Here is a 24391-nt window from a genome sequence, read left to right on the forward strand (position 1 = left end):
GACACTAAACATGCGTCATTGGATGTCCTTGTAGATTTCCACTCCTATAGAGAACTCTCCTCTGTTATCCGTATAGGAGAAATAATTCAAGTACAGCTCTGGTATATATAGTGCGATATGAGTGCACCTGCACACCGGCACACGGCGCTTTCTGTTTGAGCCGGCGCATCTCCGTGCGTAAAAATGTTATCCGAGGTGCCTCGGTGCGTCAGGTGCGGCTCATTTCCTTAATGCAAATGCCCCCCTCTCACTGTGTGCTCTCACACTCTCACCTCCAGAAGTACCGTGCCCTCAGGACCGAGCGGTAACCGCCTCTGCTCCTTTAAGGCAATGAGGAATTAAAGCGTCTGCAGGGGCAGGGAGAGGGTTATTCTGTGCAATGCTCAGAGAGTCAGTGTGGTGCGATTAGAGAGCGGCAGCGGGGAAGATGCGCTTGCTCGCCTCTTGCTGGACGCTCAGAGGCGATGAAGATGATCTGACTTTGGAGTCTCAGAAAAAAACAGATTTTCATTCTTATGCTACCACCCTCTCCCCCTTGTTTGCTTCTTTGCTCTTTTAGTTATTTTCATTTTGTGACATTTTTATTTTGTCCTCCCCGAGGATGATCCGTCAGTCAGTCTTTTATTTCGGTAATCTGAGCTTTTTTTTAAGAAAAGATTTAGTTTAGCCTCTTTTTTTTTTTTTTTTTTTGCATTCCTTTTTTGTTTCAGAATCCGCTCGTACCCGGCTCTGACTCAGCATCACACACACACCTGGGCTTCACCCCTTCAGCATCCTTTTGAATAACAGGGAGAAGCAGCAAGACGCGGAGCAGAGGAGGAGAGTCTGAGCACAGCTCTCTCTCTCTCTCTCCCCAAGACAATCACAGAGGCGCGTTTATGTTCCAAGCGCAAAGAGAGGGCTCAGACAAAAAAACGAAACGTGTGTAACGAAAAAGTAGGAAGGAGATATTAAAAGTAGATACTTGGACCGGTTTGCATCAAGACAGTGGCAAATGTTTAACCTTACCCCAAGCGCACAGAAGAGAAACCCAGGGAGGCACCGGTCGGAGGAAGAAGAGAAAGCATAGCTTGGGGGGTTTGAACGGAGCAGGGCATGTGGATATTGGCTTTTATCTTCTTCCAGAGCATCTTGAATGGTAAGTTTCACCGGCTCGTCTTTTTTTTTTTATTAGCGCTCATTACGTACTGCAGAAGGCAAATCACCGGTAGACAGCTAAATGACTGGAGAGGGAGGATGGAGGTCACCTGTGACCCACATGAAATGGATTTTATATGGTTGTCAAAAGGCTGACACCCTTGATAGAGGGGGAGAGAGACGGGCGAGGCATGAATTGCGTTTTAAACCCTTCAAGCTCTCCTACAAACCTTTTGACACATCTCTGGCCTTTGGATATACATCCTGAGTCAGATGAAATACAACGGACACATTTTTGTTTGTGTGGGCTTGTATTTAATTAATTAGTTTGATTGTGTTTGATGGATATTATTTGTAGGGGTCAAGTTTTAATTATTTTTTCATTTGCATCCAGTGAATGTAATGTTTTTATTGGACGCCTAGTGATACTTCTACTTCTGTCACAACCTTGCTCCACCGTGGCCCTTAGTAATAAGTGACGTATTTGATATAATGGACATTTGGTTTAACCCTTTCCCCCTCCCCCACAGTGAGCATCTTTTTTTCAAGTTTAAAGTGGCCTAAATTGATATATTGCATAGAAATGGTAAATGTATATACATAGTAAAGAATCAGTAATCCATATTTTCATTTTGAACATATTTAGATGTAAAGTGTCCAATTATTTTTCTGGCTGTCAGAATGTTCACAACATCTGTGCATCCAATTTTGTCACTAATTTGCATACAGCTTCATGTCGTTTACTTTTAAATTTAGTTTGTGGAGAGAAAATTAGCACGTTTAGAGCAAATTGTTCATGTTAGTGATTAAGAAAATAAAAAAGTGTAATGTTGATTAGACACATTCCACAGAGGTCACTTTTTTTTCCAAGTAGTTCACAAACACACACACAAAATGTATAAAATGTTTTCCATTCAAATATCCGTAAGTCGGATTCTCCATTTAAATACTGTATTCAAACACCCAGATTTGGTTGTGCGTCTTGTCTGTGCTTTCTTGCACACATGTGTATTTGCGTGAGTGCATGTGCACCAGTGCACACATGCATGCGGCTGACACCGTGCACGCATATTTGTGTGCTCATATAGTGTATCTATAATCAATAGCAGAAAATTGATACAGCTTATTGCATTCACTTATTGGCCAGAGCCCCTTCTACAGGGAGGGATTATGGCTGACTGGGTGTGTACGAAAACAGGGGAAGAAAAAAAAAAGGGAGAGTCGAAAGAAGGAGAGGGAGAAGGAAAGAAAATGGAAACATGTCTGTGTGAAAACACATCAGGGTGACAAGATGGGGATTGTTCACGTATTAAAACAAAAATCAAGCCTGCGGTTGGTTGCATTTTATTTAAAGGGTCAAGAAAAGCTGAATTCACATCGCAAATATTTGGGGATTTACAGGTATGAATACAATAAACCACATCGAGGGGCCGTGATGTGATATGGCGTGTCCCCAAAATGGATTTTCCCTTCTGGCTGGGATGATAAAATAAGGCTTCGAAATGGATTTTTGTTTCTGTGTCGTCGCTTTTTCAGTGGCGAGGCAACCCTCACACGGCAGCGTTTATTGACACCGACTCCATATAAAATGGTATCTCCCTCAGCCCAGCTTGTGCTGAAACTCATAAAGGAACAATAAGGAATCCTCATTAATCATAATCATCTGACTCTGACATTAGATCAACTGCCATGCAAGATTGTGTCCGTTTATTGCATAAGGGATTATTGAGGAGGCCTGTGGCAAACAACTGATAGGGATTAAGCAGTAAGACGGCGTTGGAGTGCAGACATTACACGTTTCGTGTTTGTCATTCGCGCTGCAATCACGAAGCTTTTATCACTTTCTGTTTGTGCTGTCATTTGATTTGATTTCTCCATCCCTGTACAGTGGCACAGCCGTACGACTTTGTCCTCTGCCGTCGGATGTTTTGTTGATTATCATGAAAATGTGGTGTTCGTCGGCTGAGCAGGCGTTGTCAGAATGAATGAGTGACCTTGTAGATAGAAACCAGCGCAGCGATTGGATTCCAGACAATTCTTGCTGTTTCAGAGTTTGGCCTATCACATGCTCACTGGCCTGTCTCTATGGTAACCTCCTTAATGGGTGTCAGGGGCTGCGTCCGAAAACGTTCACTCGTTCACTCGAATATACGTGGGTAGAAAAGTATATGGTGTGTTGTCGTCTGGTGGCAAAACATCAAGATCAAACACTCTTCAGAATGTATGGTTCTCGTTTTGGTTGGATCATTTTTGTCCACCGTGTTCGGTATAATAATGCTTCTAAGACGAATCGGACACCACTACAAAATGGCAGAGTGGAAATAGTGGACTATACAGCATATATGGTATAATTTTGGAGTCTGGCTCTTTTCTCGAGCCGAGTTGACCCAGAGGTACTTGATTAGCAGCTAATCACATCCTGTTACATCAGTGTGTCAGGTGATAAGTGGCCAAATGGCAACCAGGGTTCTTTTCCACATTGCCTTGTGGTCATTTGACTGTATTTACGTCAGCTCAATGAACTCAGCAACCGATTAAAAAAAAAAAGAACAGAAAATAGATGCACACCTGCTCAATGTTCTCAAATTTTTTAATCTTAATTTGTTTCATCGCAAGTTACGTCAAAAGGCAGCAAAAGACAACCACAGTCCTTGTTTAACAATGTTAAATCTGACATGTTTAACAGCAAACGGGCTCATTTACTTCTCATATTCATGCTTTTTCTATTTCCTGTGCTCATCAAAGTAGAATCTATGAATTCAGTCATCAGTACAGGAGAGGTAACATATTAAATATCTCTCCCTGAAAGCTGCCTCTGGGCAAAACCACAGCAAGCTAAACCGGCCTATTCAAATTCTCATTGCAAAGATATAATGAGACACGGCTTCTCGCACAGTCCCCACGAAGACTGCGGTGATTTGTAGACATACACGCGGCTTAACCTGATGCTCGTGACTTAAAAGGGCTTATCTCGTACGTCTTCAATAAATGAACATTTACGCAGAGGTCAGGGGGATCACGCAATCAAATTTTGATCTCAATTAGCTGTGACATTTCTCCGGGTAAAGGCAGATCCGCTTTGGAATAAGGAAGCTCTTCCAAAGCATCTCACCCAGTGTAGCTTACAGTACAGTAAATACCTGCCAACATAAGTTAGCCTGCCAATTTTACATGACCCCACATTATTAGCAACCTGAAACTCCGGATGAAAACGCTCCAGGGAAAGGGGTGGATAGATGGATTGAACTTGGCTGCGACTAGAACAGGGGAACCGGATTTTTGCATGGCAATAAATCCACATGAAGCATGAGGCGATGAAGGCAGTGCACTGATGAGAGCTGTGAGGTGATTCTCAATCCTGTGTAAAGATGTCCAACGATCAGCGGCCTCCCAGCGGCCACAGTGGCCGCTCGCAGGCTCCGTAAGGCAATGGAGTGAAACCTGACCAGGCATTAGTCTGTTTACTAATTACCAATTAGGGTTTGGTTGCCGAAGCGCTATCACAGCTCATGAAATTAAATTACCCCACGAAAACACGTAGCGCACAGTCAAGTGATAGATCATCTAGCGCAGTCGTACTCTGATATGAATATCTAATGGGCTAAATTAAGTTTACAAACCCACTTAACTCCTGCTCACTTGTGTGAGTTATCGGAGGGTTTGTTGGGTTACATTCAGAAGTCAGTGTGTGATTCCAGTTGAAAGGGCTGCTAATGTTGGGTAATGGATACCCTGATGTGTGATCTTAATAGATATCCCCTAGTTCATACATCCCAGCTGTATAATGAGGGCTACTCTACTGTACCGTACCTCCTCGAGCCTGTCTAGCTCTCTAATTAGGAGCAAGCTTCGGCGACTGGTGTGTGTGTGTGTGTGTGTGTGTGTGTGTGTGTGTGTGTGTGTGTGCTGCGTTTCACCCAATGTAAAATCTAATTACCGATCACACTGTGTCTGTCTGGCTTCCACTGAATCAGAGTTGTAATTGCGCGAGCCCGCGTGTAAATGTCTCTTGCATTAAAATGTTAACGATATCATTTAGCATCTGCAGGGAAGAGCAGAGGAGCCCTCAGCACCCAGATGTAGGTGTTTGATCATGCGTGCAAAGTGAGGTTGTAGTACATCTGGCGGGGGTTTCCCTCTCAGACAGGGTTCTCAGTAGAGAGGATGTTTTTAATTCACTCAGCACCTGTCAAAGTGACATGTTATATTACTGTGCTGCACTGCACAGGTCCTGTAGCGGAGGAACTGGCGTAAAAGCTTTATTTGGCAGTTTAGAACTGACTAAGTCAAGAAAGCGGCGCTTCTGCTCCCCTGTGCAGTCGTGCTTCTATCTTGATTTAGTTGTATGTAGAAGTTTATAAAACGCCCTACGTCAGACATGAGGGATCTTAACCTACGACTTTCTCTATACCAGTCTCCGAACCTTTTCCTCGACCCATCAGTCAAGACTGTCATGTGAAGATGTAAAAGCCGGGTGCTGATTGACTTCATAATAGCAGCATATTAGTACTTCTTCTGACTGTAACAATATTAAAATTGTGGCCATCCAAGTAACGTCTGTATTGAGAAGACATGAATCCTAAAGCTTCCGCGTGTTATCAATACATACCGTGTTTTGCAATAGACAGTGTGTACATCCAGAGATATTAAAAGGATAACTACCAGAGTATAAATGATATGGCAACATCTCAAATATATACTGTTTCCCTACCCTTAGGTTGAATCTGTCACCAATATGTGACATCGCTCATCAACATACACAGAATATAGGAGCTCTTTTGTGGTATTGATGGATTCCCTTCCATGTCCAAGTTTTTATTGTGTTTTATATTCACTTTATTTTGTTTATCTGCTCTGCTGTAGAAGTAAAATGGTTTAAATATGCAACATTAATATTATCTTATTGCCTCATACTGTCCCTGTCTCCTAGAAATTACATTTATATAATACTAATGTGCAAGAAGGAGGACTCATTCACTGTTTTCCAACAATATCCAGTGAGTAAATTGTGATTATGATCACATCACGTGGTTAAGGTTAGGGAAAGATCAGGGTCTTTATAAGTCAATAGTGACCTAAGGCGTGTTGACTTATTTATTAAAGTAACATTTAACCAAAACCACAAGCTTTCCCTAACCTTAACCAAATAGAGAACAATAGAGAATAGAGTACATGCACACAATGCCCTGCATGTGTTGTACACTGCGCACTAAAGCCGCAGTCCTTGTGTTGAGCTCCCCACCAGGGCTTTTGTTCATTGTGGAAGACAGGTGGCGGAGGTGTGATGCGTTTGCTATCCATCACCCACCAAGACAAACATTCACGCTGGACCTCATAAATACTGCCTCTTAATCCAGTCCTCCACATACCAGGGCCAGGCTTTGAACTCGACACACTCTGAGGCCCAAGGCTGAATTGATCCCTGCGACTCTGGCCTGGACATGATGCATGTACCCGACGTATTGTAGCACACTAATGTGTCTACCGCCTCTTTCTTTTTCATACTCTCACTTCTAATGGACTTCCCTGATGTATGCAGGAAGAAAAACATGTCCCTGCGACCTCTCTGCACTTTTCCAACCATTGCATCTTTTCTGTATATTTCGCATCCACCTCTCAATCGGATTGTTCAAGACCACGTTTCCAGGAGATATTTCACCGTGCTCCTGATGCGCCACAGTCTGAATATTAAAGTAGGCTAAGGGATGGAGGCAAAGGCGGATAGACAGAGTGACAGAAAGACAAATGGGTCCAGCTTGGTTTCTCGACACTGCTCTTTATTTTTATACCTGGCACAGATGCTAAGATTTAAGACCAAGTTAGTGGCGGTTATTTTTAGCCGGCCATTTTTAAAGCGCTGTCATCTTGTTGGAGTTGAGGTAAGGCGTGTGAGAGTGTGTGCACGTGTGTGTGCTTTATTGTGTAGTTGCGGGTGTTTACGTGCAAGTACCTATATTTGTAGGGAGGTGACGGGTTTGCAGAGTGTGTGTTCTTGTGTGCATGCTTACAGGCCTGTGTGTGTGTGTGTGTGTGTGTGCGTGTGTGCGTGTGTGAGTGCATTTAATTGGGGATCTGGGTGGGTTAGGGTGTGACATGGAGTGGAGCCACAGGAGTCTGATTTATGTCCTTCTAGCCACTCATCGATCCCCCGGCCCCGTGTGAGACTGAGTGCATTGTCAATAATCTTAGCACTTTGTGGTATTCCTAGAATTCCCAGACCTCCTCTGCTCAGACCACGGTGTGATGCTGCAGTAAGCCATCTTGTCCAAGATCAAATATGCGGGCACAGGGCCTGGCAGCAGTGCATTTGATTATAGGGTCGGCTAGCAGTGAATAGATCATTTTGCAGTGGCTGTGCGGTTGAAGGAAATAGAGAATTGGACGTATTGTTCGTACAAAGGAAGGTAATTTGGACGCAGTCCTGTCCCCAGAAGCATGTAGCTGTTTACATGTTGCTAAGTGTCCTCGTAGACTGTTGCCAGGATGAGGTCTATTATGTGTCGCTCTGGGTCTCTCTATCTGGACCGTCCATCACATCAAGTGATTATGCTAATTCGTGTTTGATCAGATGATTAAATTAAAACTCGATTCATCCGAAATTCTAAATGCTCAGAATACATTCGTGTCTGCTCGACTGCCTGGCTTCACACGACACGGGTCCCCCGGTGTCCCAGCCTCCGGGGGAGCGAATGACCAGAGAGCAGAGGGAAGAAATTGCACAAAAATACTTTTTAATTCCGGCAGTGGCACATATAGAGGAGGGTTGTAATAAAGAGAGCTGGGGGGGGGGGGGGTGCTGAGGGAGAGAGGAGGAGAGAAACAAGGAAAAGGAGAAAATAAGTGTTTATGTGTGTGTGTGGCGGGGGCGGGGAAGGGGAGGGGGGGTGCTGAAAGGAGCCGTGCTGTGGTCCCCTAAGTGTTGAATAAACATGCTTGGTTTAGGGAAATGGCTGCGATAAATGTTTAATATGATAAGTCCATAAAGACGGTCAAATGAGTCTGGAGTATTAAAATGAGTGTGGCACGCTGCAGCAGTAGCAGCAGCTTTAAAGGAGGACGAGGAGGAAGGGGGGGGGGGGCTGATAATGGCAGGCAGAGCTAACAGGATGAGAGCAGCCAGCTGCTGTGACATCAACATTAACACACTCCACCAGCTGCTGGTCACAGACGTCTCCTGGACAAAACAGGGATAGCGGTATATCTTCAAAGGGCCGCCATGGTCTTTTAATGACATTATTACCTGTACGACACTTAGTAGCGAGAGCTGCATTTTTGGATTGCTTTTTTTCAAAATAACTTCTAAAGTGCTGAAAAAAAGGTCGAAAACCAACAGCAATCGGCTGGAATAAAAGGAGCCCTCGCACTGGTGGCACAATTGAAAGCAATGGCTTTTCCAAAACAAAAATGCGATACAGGAAAAATATATTTGGGACTAATGAGCAAGCCCGTCTCCTAAAATTACGTTTATATACTACACACTACTAATTTACAACAACGAATGCCACCTAAACTATGACATCAAAATGTATTCACTGGCAACATATTTCATTAGTTTGTCCTACGATATCTGCTTGTGCAGTAAAAAGCATAGTTATGGTTGTTACGGTGAACCCAGACCACAATCTACCCCTTACCTTAATAACCAAGTGCTTTTGTTGCCTAAACGGAGCCACCTAGGACGTAAACTTTAGGCTTTGGTGTCAAAATCCTGCGTTTTGTACACTGATCATCCACCCCGACCACTTTGCATTCAATATTCAAACGTAGCACTTCCTTTACTTGAAAAAACGTTGCCACAGGACATAATCCTTCCAATTATGTTTCCCTCAAAGCTAATAGCTACCACAACATAGAAAATAAGTCTGTGGTCTGTCCTACACGTTTGCAATGATTTATTTAACTTTTTCTTTTTAAAATACGTAGATTGAGGTGAATCTTCATTTGGTGGAATGAGGTGTTAACTTTGGCCTGTTTAGCACGCAGAACGATAAAATCCAGCACACGGTGACCAATTGAGATGAGTCACCACCCGAATAATTCAGAATACAAAGGCAGGACTTAAGTGAAAAAAAGTTCTTTTTGCCACCATTTTCCAAAGGAAGTGTGTGTCATAGCAGATTCAGGTAACACAAAGTGAAATAAGATTATTTCGGGCCAAAGGCCGCCAGTGTCAGGTCATTCTCCTCAGCGGCCTCTCATGTCGCAGCCTGTGTTCACTGGACATCCCGTTACCTGAGCTGGCATGCAGGTGGACAGCGGTCACGTTGAGACACTATCAACAGCAACTCTTTTGAAGGCCCCTTACCTTAATGTTCGGTGACATAATGAGGTTGGTTGTCCACTATGTGCCGTGTCTACAGGTTTAACTGAGGAAAGGCCTCTGCCAAACAGGCATCTGTGCAACGACAACGCTGCTGCTTAATCGTGTTATCAAGCCAGGCCGTGTATGCTGACCGTTGGATTAGTTTGGAGGTGATTTGATTATATCCACTCAAGCCTCAATCAGACATGTTTAAGTATAATAGTTAATTACAAAGAGAATCTGAAAGCATAGACATCTCCGATGTTGACTGGAAAACCGGGTGCAGTGGCCCTGAACTATACTCATCATCCAAAATACAGCATATGTCATAATGACATAGACTTTTGTACAGGTTTGGTGAATAGTTTGAGAAACCGGTAACTCATTAACAGGTGGTAGACATGTTTATTGAAGCTTATTTTTGCTGCATAAATGATTGTTATTAAATCATATAGAGGTGTCCATCCAATCAGAGGCAGATCTTGAACATGTGTTCAGCTGTATCCCAAGCATGGCCTGTGCAATTAGTCTGTGTTATTGTGATTTTCTGTTAGTGGAACCATGTCATGGCAAAAAAAAAATCTTAATTGATTACTTTACCACATCACCTTTAATTTTCTCCATTATTCCAACACATTAGTATTTTACCTTCAGGCTAACCCAGGGGTCTTTTGTTTCAACACATTATGCTATGCTATAAAGGTCCCAACATTTCTAAAGATGACAAATCTGTCATGGTATACTCCATTCCACTGCAGCTCCATTTCATTTTGTGTCGAAGAAAGCATGGTATATTGGCTTTAATGATGAGCTGGAACAAGCAGATACAGTGTATATACTGTACGTGACGCTGACATATTTTGTGGAGACATTTTTTTTCTAACTTATACGGCCACATTTCGAACACTCAAAATAAGTTATTAAACAATTCAGACTTTGATTTGACAGCAAACCTAATATCATAATCAGTTTGTTTGTTGCAAAATGCGAATTATGTGTACAAGTATGTCTCGTGGTGACTTCTGTGATTGTGTTTTGATGAAATGCCTTGTGATTGTGCTGCAAACCAATTTCCCCGCAGGGACAAATAAAGTATCTATCTATCTATCTTGATTTTATAATGGGACTCTTTATGGTTGTGTGTCTCTGCATACATACATCAGACTGCATTCCAAAGCTACAGCTCGACTTTTTTGGCAGTCTGCGTGTTACCGCCGCCACGAGAATAAATCGACCATAAAAAAATATTTATAAATATATTCGTACCGTTTGTCGAAAGGATTAGCGTTAGCTTTCTAAAAAAAAATACATAGTTATTTATTCTTGTTAATTGGGTTGAGGAGAGGCAACATCACGGTGCTGCTCTCTTCCTGGTAAAATTAGAAAATTATTTTAATTAATAGGTAGATTGCAGGTGTTGAAAACGACGTGTAATATGTTCTTTTTAATTGTGAAGACTGCTGTAGATCAGTAGCATTTTCTCGGTTCACACTCATAGTGAATCTATGCGACACTTTAAATGCAATCTTTGTTTTATTGACTTCATTACAGACATGGGTCTCCCTACACTTGCGTTGTTTACATCACAAAGCAATATTAGATTTGTACCAGTGGAAGTTTTTATTCATATTCATCAGCAGTAGAGGGAGCTGCTATAGTTTGCTACCGTGTAATCCCTCATCAGATCCTCTCTCATGCACTCATCATCTGCAGCAGCGGCATAATTTAGACATCACTGTCTTTATCGCTCAGTTTTACTAAAGTGAGAAACAGTCCAGCGTCTCTGGCTTCCCCCTTGATGAGACAGGCAGCCACTCTGGCCCATTTAAGACGTGAAAATAGACCGGGGAGGAGGAGGCTCATCTGCTGTGGGGGCCTCGTTTTAGCGTTGCCCGCCCCTTCTAGACATCAGAGGACAGATCTGTCGGTGTGGATCAGCAGCTTGCATACAGCCAACCCTTTCTACTGTCACAGCACTGCTTAATATTCATGAGAGCAAATTGGAAGACAGTCATTTAACTTCCGTGCATGGTGTATTGCCTCTGGGCAGATCAGATCAGTGGGAATGCTTACTCATACTGGACCGCCTGGCCCTGATGGTTTGTTGTATGCCTGTCTCAGGACTTCTGGCTGCTCTATGTTATTTTCAGGTTAATGGACTTTGGCAGACGGCTAAATGAACTTCGGTCAAATAATTTTTCAACTTATTTAATCAGTTTAAATTAAAAAGAAAATGCCTGCACACTATATTTAAAATACAGGTCATGCACAGGTCAAAGCTCGTTCACGTGCTTTACAGCACGCCAATGCTGCTGTCCATGAATCCACCGAGTAGGAATGAGGAATGTGTTAAGGTGGAAAATTGCTGTGGCTACTGTGAGTCTCGAATGTGAGTGTGATCTCCACATCCCATGCAGACTTGCCCTGAGGGCACAGAGCAGAGAGTTGCTTTAATTACCCAGGGTTCCCGCTGTCACATTGTCAGTGTGGAGCACCCGGTGCCACGCTGCCATGCGGTGCTGAGTCCCCCTACCGCGGCGGCGATGACAACTCAGACAATGGCTCCACTCGCTCAACAGATGCAACGCGAGTGCCCTCTGAAATATGGGAAGCTGAATCAATCCCACTGTCTCTCTGATTCTCTCTTTGCCTTTTCCTGTTTGCTCCCTGCTGCTCTCTCTTCTTCCCATGTCAGAGCGTGTTCATGAATAAAGCCAGCGGCTGCATGAAAGACAGAACATGTAACCACGGAGTGAGAGTTACTCGGTTGTCGCCTAGTTTCCCACGTGCACCGGGACCATTCTCTGAGCGCTGCAGGTACAATGGATGGTAAAAATCACACCTTCTCGTACGTGACTTTCACATGTTTTGTTCAAGTAGCCCCAAAAGTAGTTCAGCTGTGATCGCAAGATTGAAAATGTGATCTTGTGGCAACTTCTTCCTTCGTGTGATTCTGCAAACAGCCAGTTAGTGAATTCATCTTTACCTGCTGTTCGCTCCCATCGGCATTGATTGCACGTTAACTTAAATGAAGCGCCCCAGTGGCTCTGAAAGCACACTGTCATGGTTGGTTACACCCTGTCGACTGATCAGCTCTATTGTGTGAAGGATCACAGTCTTTTGATGATGCTGAACCATAGGTGTTGTTTGTCATTTTGTACGGTAACTCTGTGGGAACGTTACTGCAGCTGCTTTCCCAAATCACATATTAAGTAATCAATCATCAAATACTGTGGAAAAACAGCTCAATAGAGTTTACACTAGATTTTAATCTTAATATTAAAAAAAAACGTACTCTGCTAAAAATGGCATGAATCAGTGTGCTTCTGTTTCATTCTGTTTCAAAAAATCATAAATGCCAAGCAGTTACTGTATGTATTTACAGCCCTGTACAGTTACGTAATGCATTGTGATGCAGCATTCGGTTCAGATGATATAAAGCCCAACATTCTGATGCACATCGTTGTGATTGTTATCGAAACAGCTACAAAAACAAACACATGCAAATGGCTGTTGGATTATTGTAATATCTTAAGAAACCCCACAAGTTTCAAGCCATGTCATGTACATTGTTCTCTACTGAAAACTGTGCGACAAAAACATCTTACACACAGTTAATGTGACATTTACAGTGTAAAGACTACAGACAGAGCGTCATGGAGGATTGCTAGTTCAAACACTGCAAGAGAGCAAAGCTGCTCTGCTCCTTAAAAGACGATGTCGAAGTGCTATTAAGCAAGGCACAGGTTTTACTATATATTCTTGATATATTATTATCTCCCACTCTGTCGGGGATAATAGGTCTTTTGGCATCTTGTACGTGATTGTTTTGGTTTTCTGGCTCCCAACTATACTTTTCACTTTCATCGCACTCATCGGCGCTGTTTTCAGCCACAACAGGCAGATGCCTTCCGCCCGTAAATTCAGTGTACACTACCTGCTCAGCACCAGACAGCAGACAGAGAAAGATAACAACTAGCTATTGAATATAATGGAGCATTTAGCAGCTACAGAGTCGGATATTTCCTTCAGGAGTTGGTGGAGACCAAAACTGAGCTATAAGGAATGTGAATATAGGACTTGGATTTGTCTAAATAAACCACTGTTTGCCAGCTACCCCAATATCCATTATGCAGTTGCTCAACACTGGAAATTGCAGCAGTGTAAAAGACAATTATAATAATGAACAATCTTTGCAATTATTTTTGTGAGTGTAATCTTACACTATGCTAACCTACATGTATACCAACTAAACCGAAAATAAAGCTCAGATTAAAAAAAAAAAAAATGTATTGCACTAAGTTACCTGTTACAAGAAGACCCAGAGTAACGTGTAATCCTCACCAAAGTGTATAAGGTATTTTTGCATTCTAGCTCTTCTTCTGGCCCAGAAACAAAAAAAGATGTAAATGGAAATGCTTTTTTCCTTCTTCCCTTCTTCCTGAAGATATCCCATAGGAAAAAAATCACAGTCAATTATAGATGCATATAATGCATTATTGAACAGTGTCATTTATTTCACCTTTACGGTTGAGCTCATGAAAAATTATGCCAATTACGGATTTCCTCTCGGGCAATGTAGTAAGTGGTTAGGCCCTGAGGCCGTTTGTTGGGGCATGACACGGTGCTCTTTGTGAGGTCTGCGGGGGTGATGTACCTGCGTCACTCGTCCATTTGTGGCCTGGCTCCTGAGCTCAGTCTATTAGGAAAACGAGTAGCGCAGTGATATGCACCCTTCCACCAGAGTCCATTTCTTTTTTTTAATTAAATCAATCTCGCTATCACTCAGCCAGTCTAAATTGAGTTGCTCTCACATACTTTTCATATGTGAAATAGACGAATATCAAAACAGCCATGACATAAATCCTAATCCAATTTCTCCGATGCTTGCACAGAATAAAGCTTTCCAAGCAACCACACACACGCTTTGATCTACTTCTCTCCAGCCGTTTGCTATTGTGGCGCTGTAACGTTCAAAGTATCAATTAACTAAGTACCCAAATTGTATTTGCAGAAAACTTTGATGTGTGCCAGTTGTGTCTGTCACATTTTTCTTATTGAAGAAAATGGTATTTATTCATTTTTGCTAATTATTTTTGCAAAAAAGTCTTTGTGTTCACTTACTTTTCCAGAATCCCCTCGATATGATCATGTGATTTTTGGTGACATATTACACTAATTCACAAGCCATATTTACAAAGAGTCTTATAATCACCAGAATATTTCATGTGTTATAAAAAATGTAAAAGTAACGTCAGTAAAGGCTGTGTGTTTTAAAATATTGACAGGAGTGATCTTCTCCTTCTTACTAACCTTGAGCACCGTCCATGAACAGGTGGGGTTTTGATCTCCCCCCTCACAGCTCCAGTCTGTATTATCAACAGAGCACTGAGAAGATTGATACTCCCTGTGCCAGCTGGAAAAAAGAGAATGAATCAGAATTTAATATGACTTTGATGTATTATTTTCATCTCGGCCGGTGCCACAGACCCACCAAGAACCCAGCACACCTTCCACTGCATTTTAAAAGATTCAAATTGGCTAAAACTTTTTGATGTAAGAGACTGTACATACGTTTCTCTCCTGGGAGCATACTGTACTTCTCAATATTTTATTTGAAGTCAAATATGTTAGAGAACCAATGTGTTTCATATGTAAAATGCTTTGTGAGGTTCACACAATCTGCTTTGGTAATCGGATCACAACACTACTTATATTACTCATTACCATGAGGATTAGGGTTCAACCTATTCAGGAGGGGAAAGAAAATCTAGTAAAATGTTCAGTTTTCAGTGATTTGTTTTCCACAGTCAGACAGACAAATAGCATTGTTCCATTTTCCTGATGTTTAATGATGGGAAAACATGCACCAAAATACAACCAGACTTAATAAGCACTGACGCTGTTCACAGGGTCATTTCTATAGAGTGAACATCTAACATATTCACAGAAATATGAAGAACCAGAGGTGCATTGTTAGTCATCACCTTGTACCGTTCACAAATGGAAGTAACAAACAGTTCTGTGCAGCAGTGTCAGGAATGTGCATTGTTGTCATGCACAAATGAAATCAGCATACAGACAGAGACAGACGGCAAGCAGAGTCACGAAGGTAAACAAATAGATGGATTCAGTAATCAGACTGTCCTGCTACTAAAACCGTCAGGCCCGACACCTTGATACAAGCTGTAGCTGCAGTATTTCACCACAGTGTCTGCAGGCTGTGGATGGTGTGCTCGTTCCTTCATTTCCTCCATGTAATGTTTAGTAGTGTTTGAAGATTGACATCCCAGTCAAAGTCTAATTGTGTTACAGTGACTACTAAAAACAGCTGCATAGTTAAACACTGATGACTTATATTATGATATTATGACTACATAAAAAATATTTAGTAAACTGTGTGTATGGATCATTTATACATTTATGTTGAAAACAGTTATTATAAGAAGAGGTTTTACTATAAGTTGTGTTATTGCACAGTAGCCTATGTTAATAATTGCGTCACCTGTTTGCTTGTGAGTGACAGACATGCAGCTGTTTGCAAAGTCCTTTCTTTCAGCAGCAGCTAGCTAAAAGAGAAAGAACAAGCTACATGTTTGGTGGTCGTTTTTTCTCTTAGCTAATGTATTATAAAGCGTAGCAGGAATAACACTTGAACACTTATTAAAATGTATACACCGTTTCTGTTTTTGATGTATTTGCCGGATGCTAACCTGATGCTAACGTTAATGTTAGCCTGTTGCTAGTTGTTCCTTCACCAGTTCAGCGAGGTTTAGCTAGGTAAAGCTAAAGTTAGCTCAACATTTTAAAAATGCACTACAGGAATATTTGTCATGTGTTGTGTTGAAAATGAGCTACAACTGAATTTCGTTGTGTATTCCTGTGTTGCATTATGACAATAAATGATCCTTAATTAAATCCTTGAAAATGGGATAGCTAGCTTATATTTTCACCATCTAACTAAACAGTAGTGTAAGAAGCACTCTAGTACTATCAGTAAAAGTCATGCATTACAATCTTTACTTACAGCAAGTGAAAATACATAGGCTAATTATTGTCAGCAAAGAGTACTGAGCATATCTGATATAAAAGTATTGATTATGCTAAATCACCCCTGTCAGAGGTATCATTTTATACATTATATTATTGTATAATAACTCTTTTTATCAATGCAGTCTTAATGAGTGAAAATAATTGTACTAATATCCTAATATATTGTGCATACCTTTAATCGTGTGTTTTTCCCCTCTTAAAAACCCCAGAGTACATCAGAACAGGTGTTTCCACTCATTTGGCTGATTAGACTGGACTTCAGGCCTCATCTTTAATAGTTTACTTGCATCTTTCTCATTTGAATAACTAATTTGGTGACCTCAATTCAAAATAAGAAGTGAGGCACACAGAAAACAATGATAATCATAAAGAAAACAACATCAATATATCATGCCATCATTTACTTTTTGCACTAGGTAATAATGCATGTGGTCAGACATCAATGATTGGACACGGCAACCTTTTCTTTTCCTTGTCATGTGGCTGAAAATCCCCCACAGTCAGTCCACATTATCTGAATAAATTTAACAATGCACAGAGAGTGCTGAGCTGTTTGCGTTTCAGAAGTGGTGCAACTGTCCAGATCTCCAATATGTCAACAAATGCCTGTACAACAACGCTGCGGTATTGATCTTTAGTGTGCTAATAATTTGTAACAACAAATGAGCGTTGAGCTGATGTGCGTGTGTACATGAGCAGGTCATTGGAGTGTCTCATTGCTGGTTGAGAGCTGCTGGAGCAGAGAAAAGGATGGAAACGTCTGCAATTTGAAACCTTGTTAGGAATTTATGAAGTGCTAAAATGTTTTCTCCCCTGGGAGGGTCCAAGCCAGCTGCCAGTGCCACTGTGAGCCATTTAGGGCAGAGCCTCTGGGCTCGTCACCAGGCTGAGATGGCAAGAGAGATACACACATACAAATACTGTATATACAAGTATGAATTAGAAATCATAAAAAACAGACTGCCTCTCATACACAGAAGCTCAGATTGCAAACATGTGCTGGCTCTCTGAAATCAAACAGCTGTAGATTACTATGGAGCTAATTGGTCCAACATTGACATTTATTACCCTCCTCTCCTCTGGAGAATGCTCCTGCACAAACTGCATTTAACGTCTGTCTCTTTACTGTGATGTTGGCTTTGCCTTGAATTAAAGCTTGAACATGATCAAGGCAACTGACCTTATTTCATAATTGATAGTAGTTTATGTTAATTTAATGTTCCCGAGGTCCCAGGGATGGGAATTACATTGATGAATCCTAAACTACCGATCATGTTCCATAACTAGAAGCACTTACAGTGACTGACTAAGAGGAATACTAATTTGGGCTTTTTTTTTACATTTTCGTGCTCAAATGCCAAACAATCTGAATATAAAAAAGAACAAAAACTACATTTCTCTACAAACATCTGTGTTCTCTACTCTAGATTTATTTTGAAAGGCTACATTCAAAGTTTTGCTACCAAACTATTTAGAGGATAAGTGATCAAATACAATACAATGGTTACTAACAGTGAACGTTCTGTGTTTCCTCTCTTTCAGTTTTCAGTGAGGACCTACATTCCAGCTTATATTTTGTCAATGCATCTTTGCAAGAGGTAGTATTTGCCAGCACCACAGGGACCTCTGTGCCCTGTCCTGCTGGTGGCGCGCCCCCTGCCTCGCTGCGCTGGTATCTGGCGACCGGCGAGGAGATCTACGATGTGCCGGGCATCCGCCATGTCCACCCCAATGGAACCCTCCAGATCTTCAACTTCCTGCCGTCCAGCTTCAGCAAGCTGATCCACGACAACACGTACTACTGCACTGCCGAGAACCCCTCTGGCAAGATTAGGAGTCAGGATGTCCACATCAAAGCCGGTGAGTCCACAGTGGAGGGCTTAGTGTAGCAGGAGTACTGGTAGTGGTCAGTACTGAATACACTTATTGTAAGTCGCTTTGGATAAAAGCGTCTGCTAAATAACTGTAGTGTAATGTAATGTACATATAGGGGTAGGTTGTAGTTGTAATAGTAGCAACCCTACTAGTAGTGATGCTTTGTGTAACACTTGAAAGACAAATTAATTGCAAAGGAATAAAGTGCATTTTTCCAAAAATCATATAATAACTCCATCATCTTTGGCAAAAGTTCAAAGCATTTTCAGCATGATTTAATTTAATTTGTCTGAGTCTGATTGATTAATATGTTGCTCCAGATAAGTGATCGGAAAGATCGGCTGAACTTAAAAACATCAAAAGCCTTAAGTAGTTAGGAGACATATTCATTTTGATTACTAGAGTGAACTGTTCAAATTCACAATGATACAAAATGTGCTTATTCTGATGGCAAAGTCCTCTCATTAGCTATTATGGAGCGTTCTGTTGTATCACATGACCTTCCTCAGCAGATGGATTCGTAGATTTTATTTCTTTTCTCAACACTTTAAAGACTTCTTGTCCATGTTGGCATGTTTCATACTCAAATTAAATATTGAATCTGTGACCAAATTTGATCCAAACCTCTGCTGACGTTAAAATAAAGACTCAATATTTGTTGGTCTCTAATATCTGTAAAGTAGTAAAAGCTTATCAATATTTTTTTATTAGAGTGTAAAAACATTGTCTTGCTTAATATTTAATTTTCCGAGTGTAATGTTGCATAATTGTACACCACAAAGTAGTAGTAGTATTGTGATACTACTACTACAGAAGGTTTGAACTGGACACCCATCCTGTCCCTAAAAAAGAAAAAGAAGAATACAATAAAGCAGTTGGTCTCTTATGAATGAGACTCGTCATGAATGTGTGTTTTTCTTGATCGACAGTTTCACGGGAACCCTACACTGTCAGAGTGGCCGACCAGAAGGCTATGAGAGGCAGTATAGCCGTCTTCAAGTGCATTATCCCCGCTTCTGTTGAGGCCTACGTCACTGTTGTATCATGGGAGAAAGACACAGTTTCACTCAACTCAGGTAAGACAAGTAAAATACTTTGCATACTGTGTACATGGGTAGTTCAGTACAGAGCTTTTAGTGTTAAAATAAATCCAGGGACACAACCTGTCCACAATGTGTAACATGTGAAGGTAAAACGCCAGTGTTAATGTTGAAATGACTTTGTCGAAGGTAATTCAGGTATTAAAGAGCGGACAGAGAAGCCGTTTTGTGCTGTAAGATGAAGTCTTTGACGGAGGGAAAGTTGTGTTTTTTTGTTTTGTTTAGCTGTTTATCCCAGCACCCCTCCCTGCTCTGCTCTGCTCCGCGCTCTTTGGACACTATGTTCTGTTTCACTGTGAGTCATCTTCTTACCTGTTTTCTGTCGTAGTCTGCCATTACTGAGGCTCTGCAGCTCTGCACAGCCCTGTCCTCTCACTAGCCAGAGGATGTTGACAACTGTCACGTTGAATCACCGATCTTCCCTCTCCTATACACACCTCACCTCAGCCAACTCCATTTTGAGTCCAGCAAGGGGTAAAGTGGAACAGTTTACATGGCATCATTGACCTAGTTACCCTCCTTGTTTGAATCCAGTGGCACAGCGTGATAACGCAAGACACCAGGACGTTCTGCGGGTTGGATTTTTACTCAAGTTAAATGGGATGCTTATCTCTTGATTGCTCCATGTATGCCCGCTGGCTGACTTCGCTTCATACTGGGGCGTTCAGGGACCTGTAAGTGAGCACTTGATGTCATTTGACTGAGGGCAGAATCTGGGACGGTGTTTTGGTGGCATTTTAAATGTGTCTGCTCAAGCATGAAGATGTGTCTTCTGATCCATGCCAGCGACTTATTTACTGGAGGTTACTCGAGTTACTCGCCGCGAGCTGCCGGTTGAAGACATCGCCTAATGTCACGGAGAGCGGGCAAATATGCAGCATGCAGATATGATTAGGTTCTGTAAATGAAATAAATCATGTAGACAAGACTCAGAGATGATGTTTATCTCATCTGTACCTGGAAAAAAAGTGTCCATTATGAGGAGGAAATGCTTTAACGTTTTACTCCTCTTCATCTTTATCAAAAGCAAAGGTCTGTTGGCCTGAATTAAAAAGACGAGGACATGTATAGACCATCTCTTTAAGTAAGATTTTAATTTGAAGTGTGCATGTGTGTGTGCGCCATTCTTTTGTATTGAATACAATCATTGGCAATCATTACTTAAATCAGCTCTTATAGTGCTACAGTGACGTCTTCCCCCCTTTTGTTTTTTTTAGTTTTTTACAGCAGGTCTGAGTGCCTATAGAATATGCAGTGAGGTTTTGATGGATTATATTGTGCGCTCTGTGTTCTTTTGAGTTCTTTCGCAAGTGTTCAAAAGAACAACGATATTGGATTGTCCGTGTTTACTCCAATAAGTATTGCAGCAGGCGAGTGCTGTCAAAAGCATGAGCACACTGTCAAAATCACTGCTGCTCGCTGATGAATATTTGATGGTCGATTCCGATGCATGAGCGGATTCACCTCGCACTGTTATGGAGAGGGTATGTTTACTCTAGGAGCGAGGGTTAGGAGGATGTGCACGCGAGCGTGAGTGTGTTTTGTGCGTGAGCGAGAAAATACGCGCGCGAGAGGCCACGAGGATACCAACAGGGCTTGACAGTGGCAACCGGGTGCAGCTTGACCCAGCCTAGTTTTCAGACTCCTTCTCCAGCCGCTCTTTTTTTTTTTTTTTTTTCAATTTTTCATGAAAGAAGAGTTGGTCTCAGTGGATACAAAATAAAGGTATCCAACACCACACTGAATTATTAATCTCAGTTTTTTTGTTGGGAACGGTAACATCAAGTGCACTTCTCTACCTTGCATTGTGCATCAGAATGTGAAGAAGAGCAGCCAAGGCTCCTGATATTTCTCAACACCACCGTGGTGTTCTCGAATGTCGCTTTATTATGAAGCAAATGTTGATGAACATCCAGTTTACATACCCTGAAACATCCAAACCTATCAACACTAGTGTTAGTTTAATATGGTCAGGTGTAAATGTGCTTTTTACGACGAGTAACTTGCGCGTAGAGAGGATTCAGGCGTAAATCGTGGCCGCTGAAATCTTTGAATATCCAGGGATTCACATTCGGGTCAAAAATAGATGCATAATTACAGACTAGGGCCTGTCTTAATTAATCAGCTGTGATTGAAAAGTTAATTACAATATGAATTACCTCTCAGAATGAGGACTGCTTAGTAGTCATTTGAAGCGGCCTGTTTTCAATGTGAATGAGCACGACGCAAGCTCACTGGGTCCTAATGTCACTAACATACCATTAACCCGTCATGAATTTTAAAATGGCTCTCGCTGCTCAAGCTTTCAAAGGCCCGGCTCCGATCGCCTCCTCGCTGCTTTTGATAAACAATTGACAGAGCTAACAGAGAGATGAAAGAGGCACAAAAAAGAATTCTATAAAGTGGAGCGGGGAGGAGTCGAGCCGTGTTGCTGCCTGGATTTTATATGGTGGACCTTTATTTCAATGCATGTGTGTATCGGTGTTGTCACATGCTTACCTTTTGTGTAGCAGCGTGCACACGTTATGTCTGTGTCGTGTTGTTTTTTTTTGTACATGCTGCTGTGTCTTTCAAGTGGCCATGCTTTTGAATAGGGATGGAGCTGCAACGGTTTTGTATTTTTCCATCTACCTACCTTTTGTCTCTCATCCTTCATGGTACGAGGCAGCCTAATGAGCCGGGCGGCCTTGGATGCGGAGAACAGCTTCAGCAAAACCAGTATGAGATACTGAATGAGCTGCAAACAACATGTTGTCACTGAGACCTTGCACTGTCCTTGAAGACGCATGCAGTTGTATGTTGTGCAATTTGAACATCAATTCTCTGTCTACTAACGGTAATATTTCAGATGTTTGAGTCCTCCAGTATTAGTTGTAATATATCCGCTCAGAGCTGCCGCAGATGATTTTCCTCTGTACCTATGTTTACGATTGTTTGTACATCTCCCACACAGCGATTTCTCATTGACTTTTCCTACCTTCTACAGATGTAGACGCAGTGGAGTCAACATAATCTCCATACAAGTGCCGCTCTCACAGCTTTTTATGCATGTGTCAACATTTGCATCCATTCAAATCCTGTTCTGTAAGTGTAGGCATCTTGCAAATGTGGAGACTGGTAACAATTCAAGGGAAATTAATTATGGGACAATACCACAAATTCGATTTTGTGACAGTAGTGAAGGCTGGATGATTTTCTGTTCATCATTTCGACACTTCAAACTAATTTAATGTTGTGAAAATATTGTTTAAAACAGAGTATCCTTGTCCAATAAGCACCTCCAACGAACTATATTTCCATCCAGGAAGTGCCCCTACTCACACATTTTTCTAATTTAATGTTAATTAGGATTTGTTTACTAAACACACTTTGGTTTAGGTTGGGTTAATAAAGGGTGAGGTGCTGGTCATTTTTAAACCAGAAACACTTTTTTTTTAAATTGAATATCATTTTCAAAAAGCAAAATCACTGATTCTCTTTGATTGTAAACTGAATATCTTCAGCTTTTGTTAGTTGGACAAAACAAGACATTTGTAGATGAATCCATAGTGAAACTAATTGTTAGTTGCAAACCAAAACATTTAATGCAGAGAGCACATTATTTAATTTGTTGTGTTCATTTTTATAACATTTTGAAGACAAGACACATCTGGTGCTAACCGTGCTCAATGCTAACTATACCTGAAAGCAACACGGCTCCAACACCTTCATCCAGTCGCTCGTCCAGTGGGAAGCCTCACACAGTTTTAGATAAGGAAGTGCAGGCCGGACAGGTGGCCTGTATGTCGCCCCTGGAGAGGACAGGAACAGAGGGGAGAGGTGAGGTTAGATGGGGAGGGAAAAAAAAGAGAGAAGAAAAGAGGAATGGAGGGAGAAAGGTCTCCTCTGGTGTGGAGAGATAGGGTTTCCTCCTGGAAACAAACAAGCAGGCCTTTCATCTTTTCAGGCTGGAGATTAAGCTGGAGATGGAGGACGGGAAGCTTCATTCCGTATTAAGACGCATGCTCACAGCGATGCGAGAGGGACGACTCCATAAGCCATTTGCGACCCCCTCGAAAACAAGATTGTACATCTCAAGCGGTTTCATCCTAACAAATGAACTTGACCTTCCTACTTTCTCGATGTGCCTCCGTCTTGCTATTCCATCCTCTTAATTGTATGTGGCTAGTTATCCATTTTTTTCTTTGATGATATACTGTCAGACAATTGTCAATCATATGACATTTTGCCATACTGGTTGGCTTAGTAGCACTATGGTATTTTTGGGAATATTTTTTGTGTCCACGCTTTTCAATTCTTCCAAAAAACAAAGGTACATTCAGGTAGAGCAGTTAGTGACAGTGTGGGCTCCATGGTAGCTCTGACAGCGGGACGAAGTAGCAGCGGGGGGAGGGGCTTAGCGTAGGCTCAATTTAATTTTGTGTATACTGTATATAGAATATCTGTGTTGTAATATATGTCAGATTCTGACATTCTTTATGTTCCCAGCATTTTCCTTGTTTTCGTCCTTCGTTTCCTTGTATTCACTCCTCTCCTCTTTTCTCCATCCTCCACTCCTTCCCATCCTCCTCCGCTGGCCTTGACGGTCGGTCTTCTCTCCCCTCTTCTCATCTTATTGCATAACCTGCTTGGCACAGCGCCCCAGTTTTTTTTTTTAATTTGCTTTATGCAACTAAGTCCCTGCCAATACTCACGGCATCAGTAAAAAGAAATCTCAAGTTACATTTTTCAGTCACATTCGTGTCGGCCACTTCCCATCCACGCGTTTAGCTTTCAAGCGATGAAAGTGCCTCTGCACTCTGGCATTCTGCTCACTCCTCTCTCATGGGTTCTTGTGAGTGCTTATAGAGGCTAATTAAACAGTTTGCTTGCTAATAGAATCACAGTCTTAACCAGCCACCAGCTCAGGCGCTGGAATGTTAAG

The 24391-nt window shown here is 41.8% G+C and overlaps 1 protein-coding gene across 5 annotated transcripts in view; it reads left to right on the forward strand.

Annotated features, from left to right (window-relative positions):
* Positions 1–1095: 1095 nt before the first annotated feature.
* dscamb (Down syndrome cell adhesion molecule b) overlaps positions 1096–24391 on the forward strand; it is a gene marked incomplete at both ends in the record, with an annotated part of 110174 nt that continues 86878 nt past the window's right edge. For all 5 annotated transcript variants that reach the window (XM_079165906.1, XM_079165905.1, XM_079165907.1 and 2 more), the window contains 3 exons: positions 1096–1138; positions 18035–18352; positions 19297–19443. In XM_079165906.1, the coding sequence (XP_079022032.1) occupies positions 1096–1138; positions 18035–18352; positions 19297–19443 (508 nt within the window). The remainder of the gene's footprint in view (positions 1139–18034; positions 18353–19296; positions 19444–24391) is intronic.

This window comes from Pholis gunnellus, assembly GCF_910591455.1.
Source record: "Pholis gunnellus genome assembly, chromosome: 9".
NCBI classification, from domain to species: domain Eukaryota; kingdom Metazoa; phylum Chordata; class Actinopteri; order Perciformes; family Pholidae; genus Pholis; species Pholis gunnellus.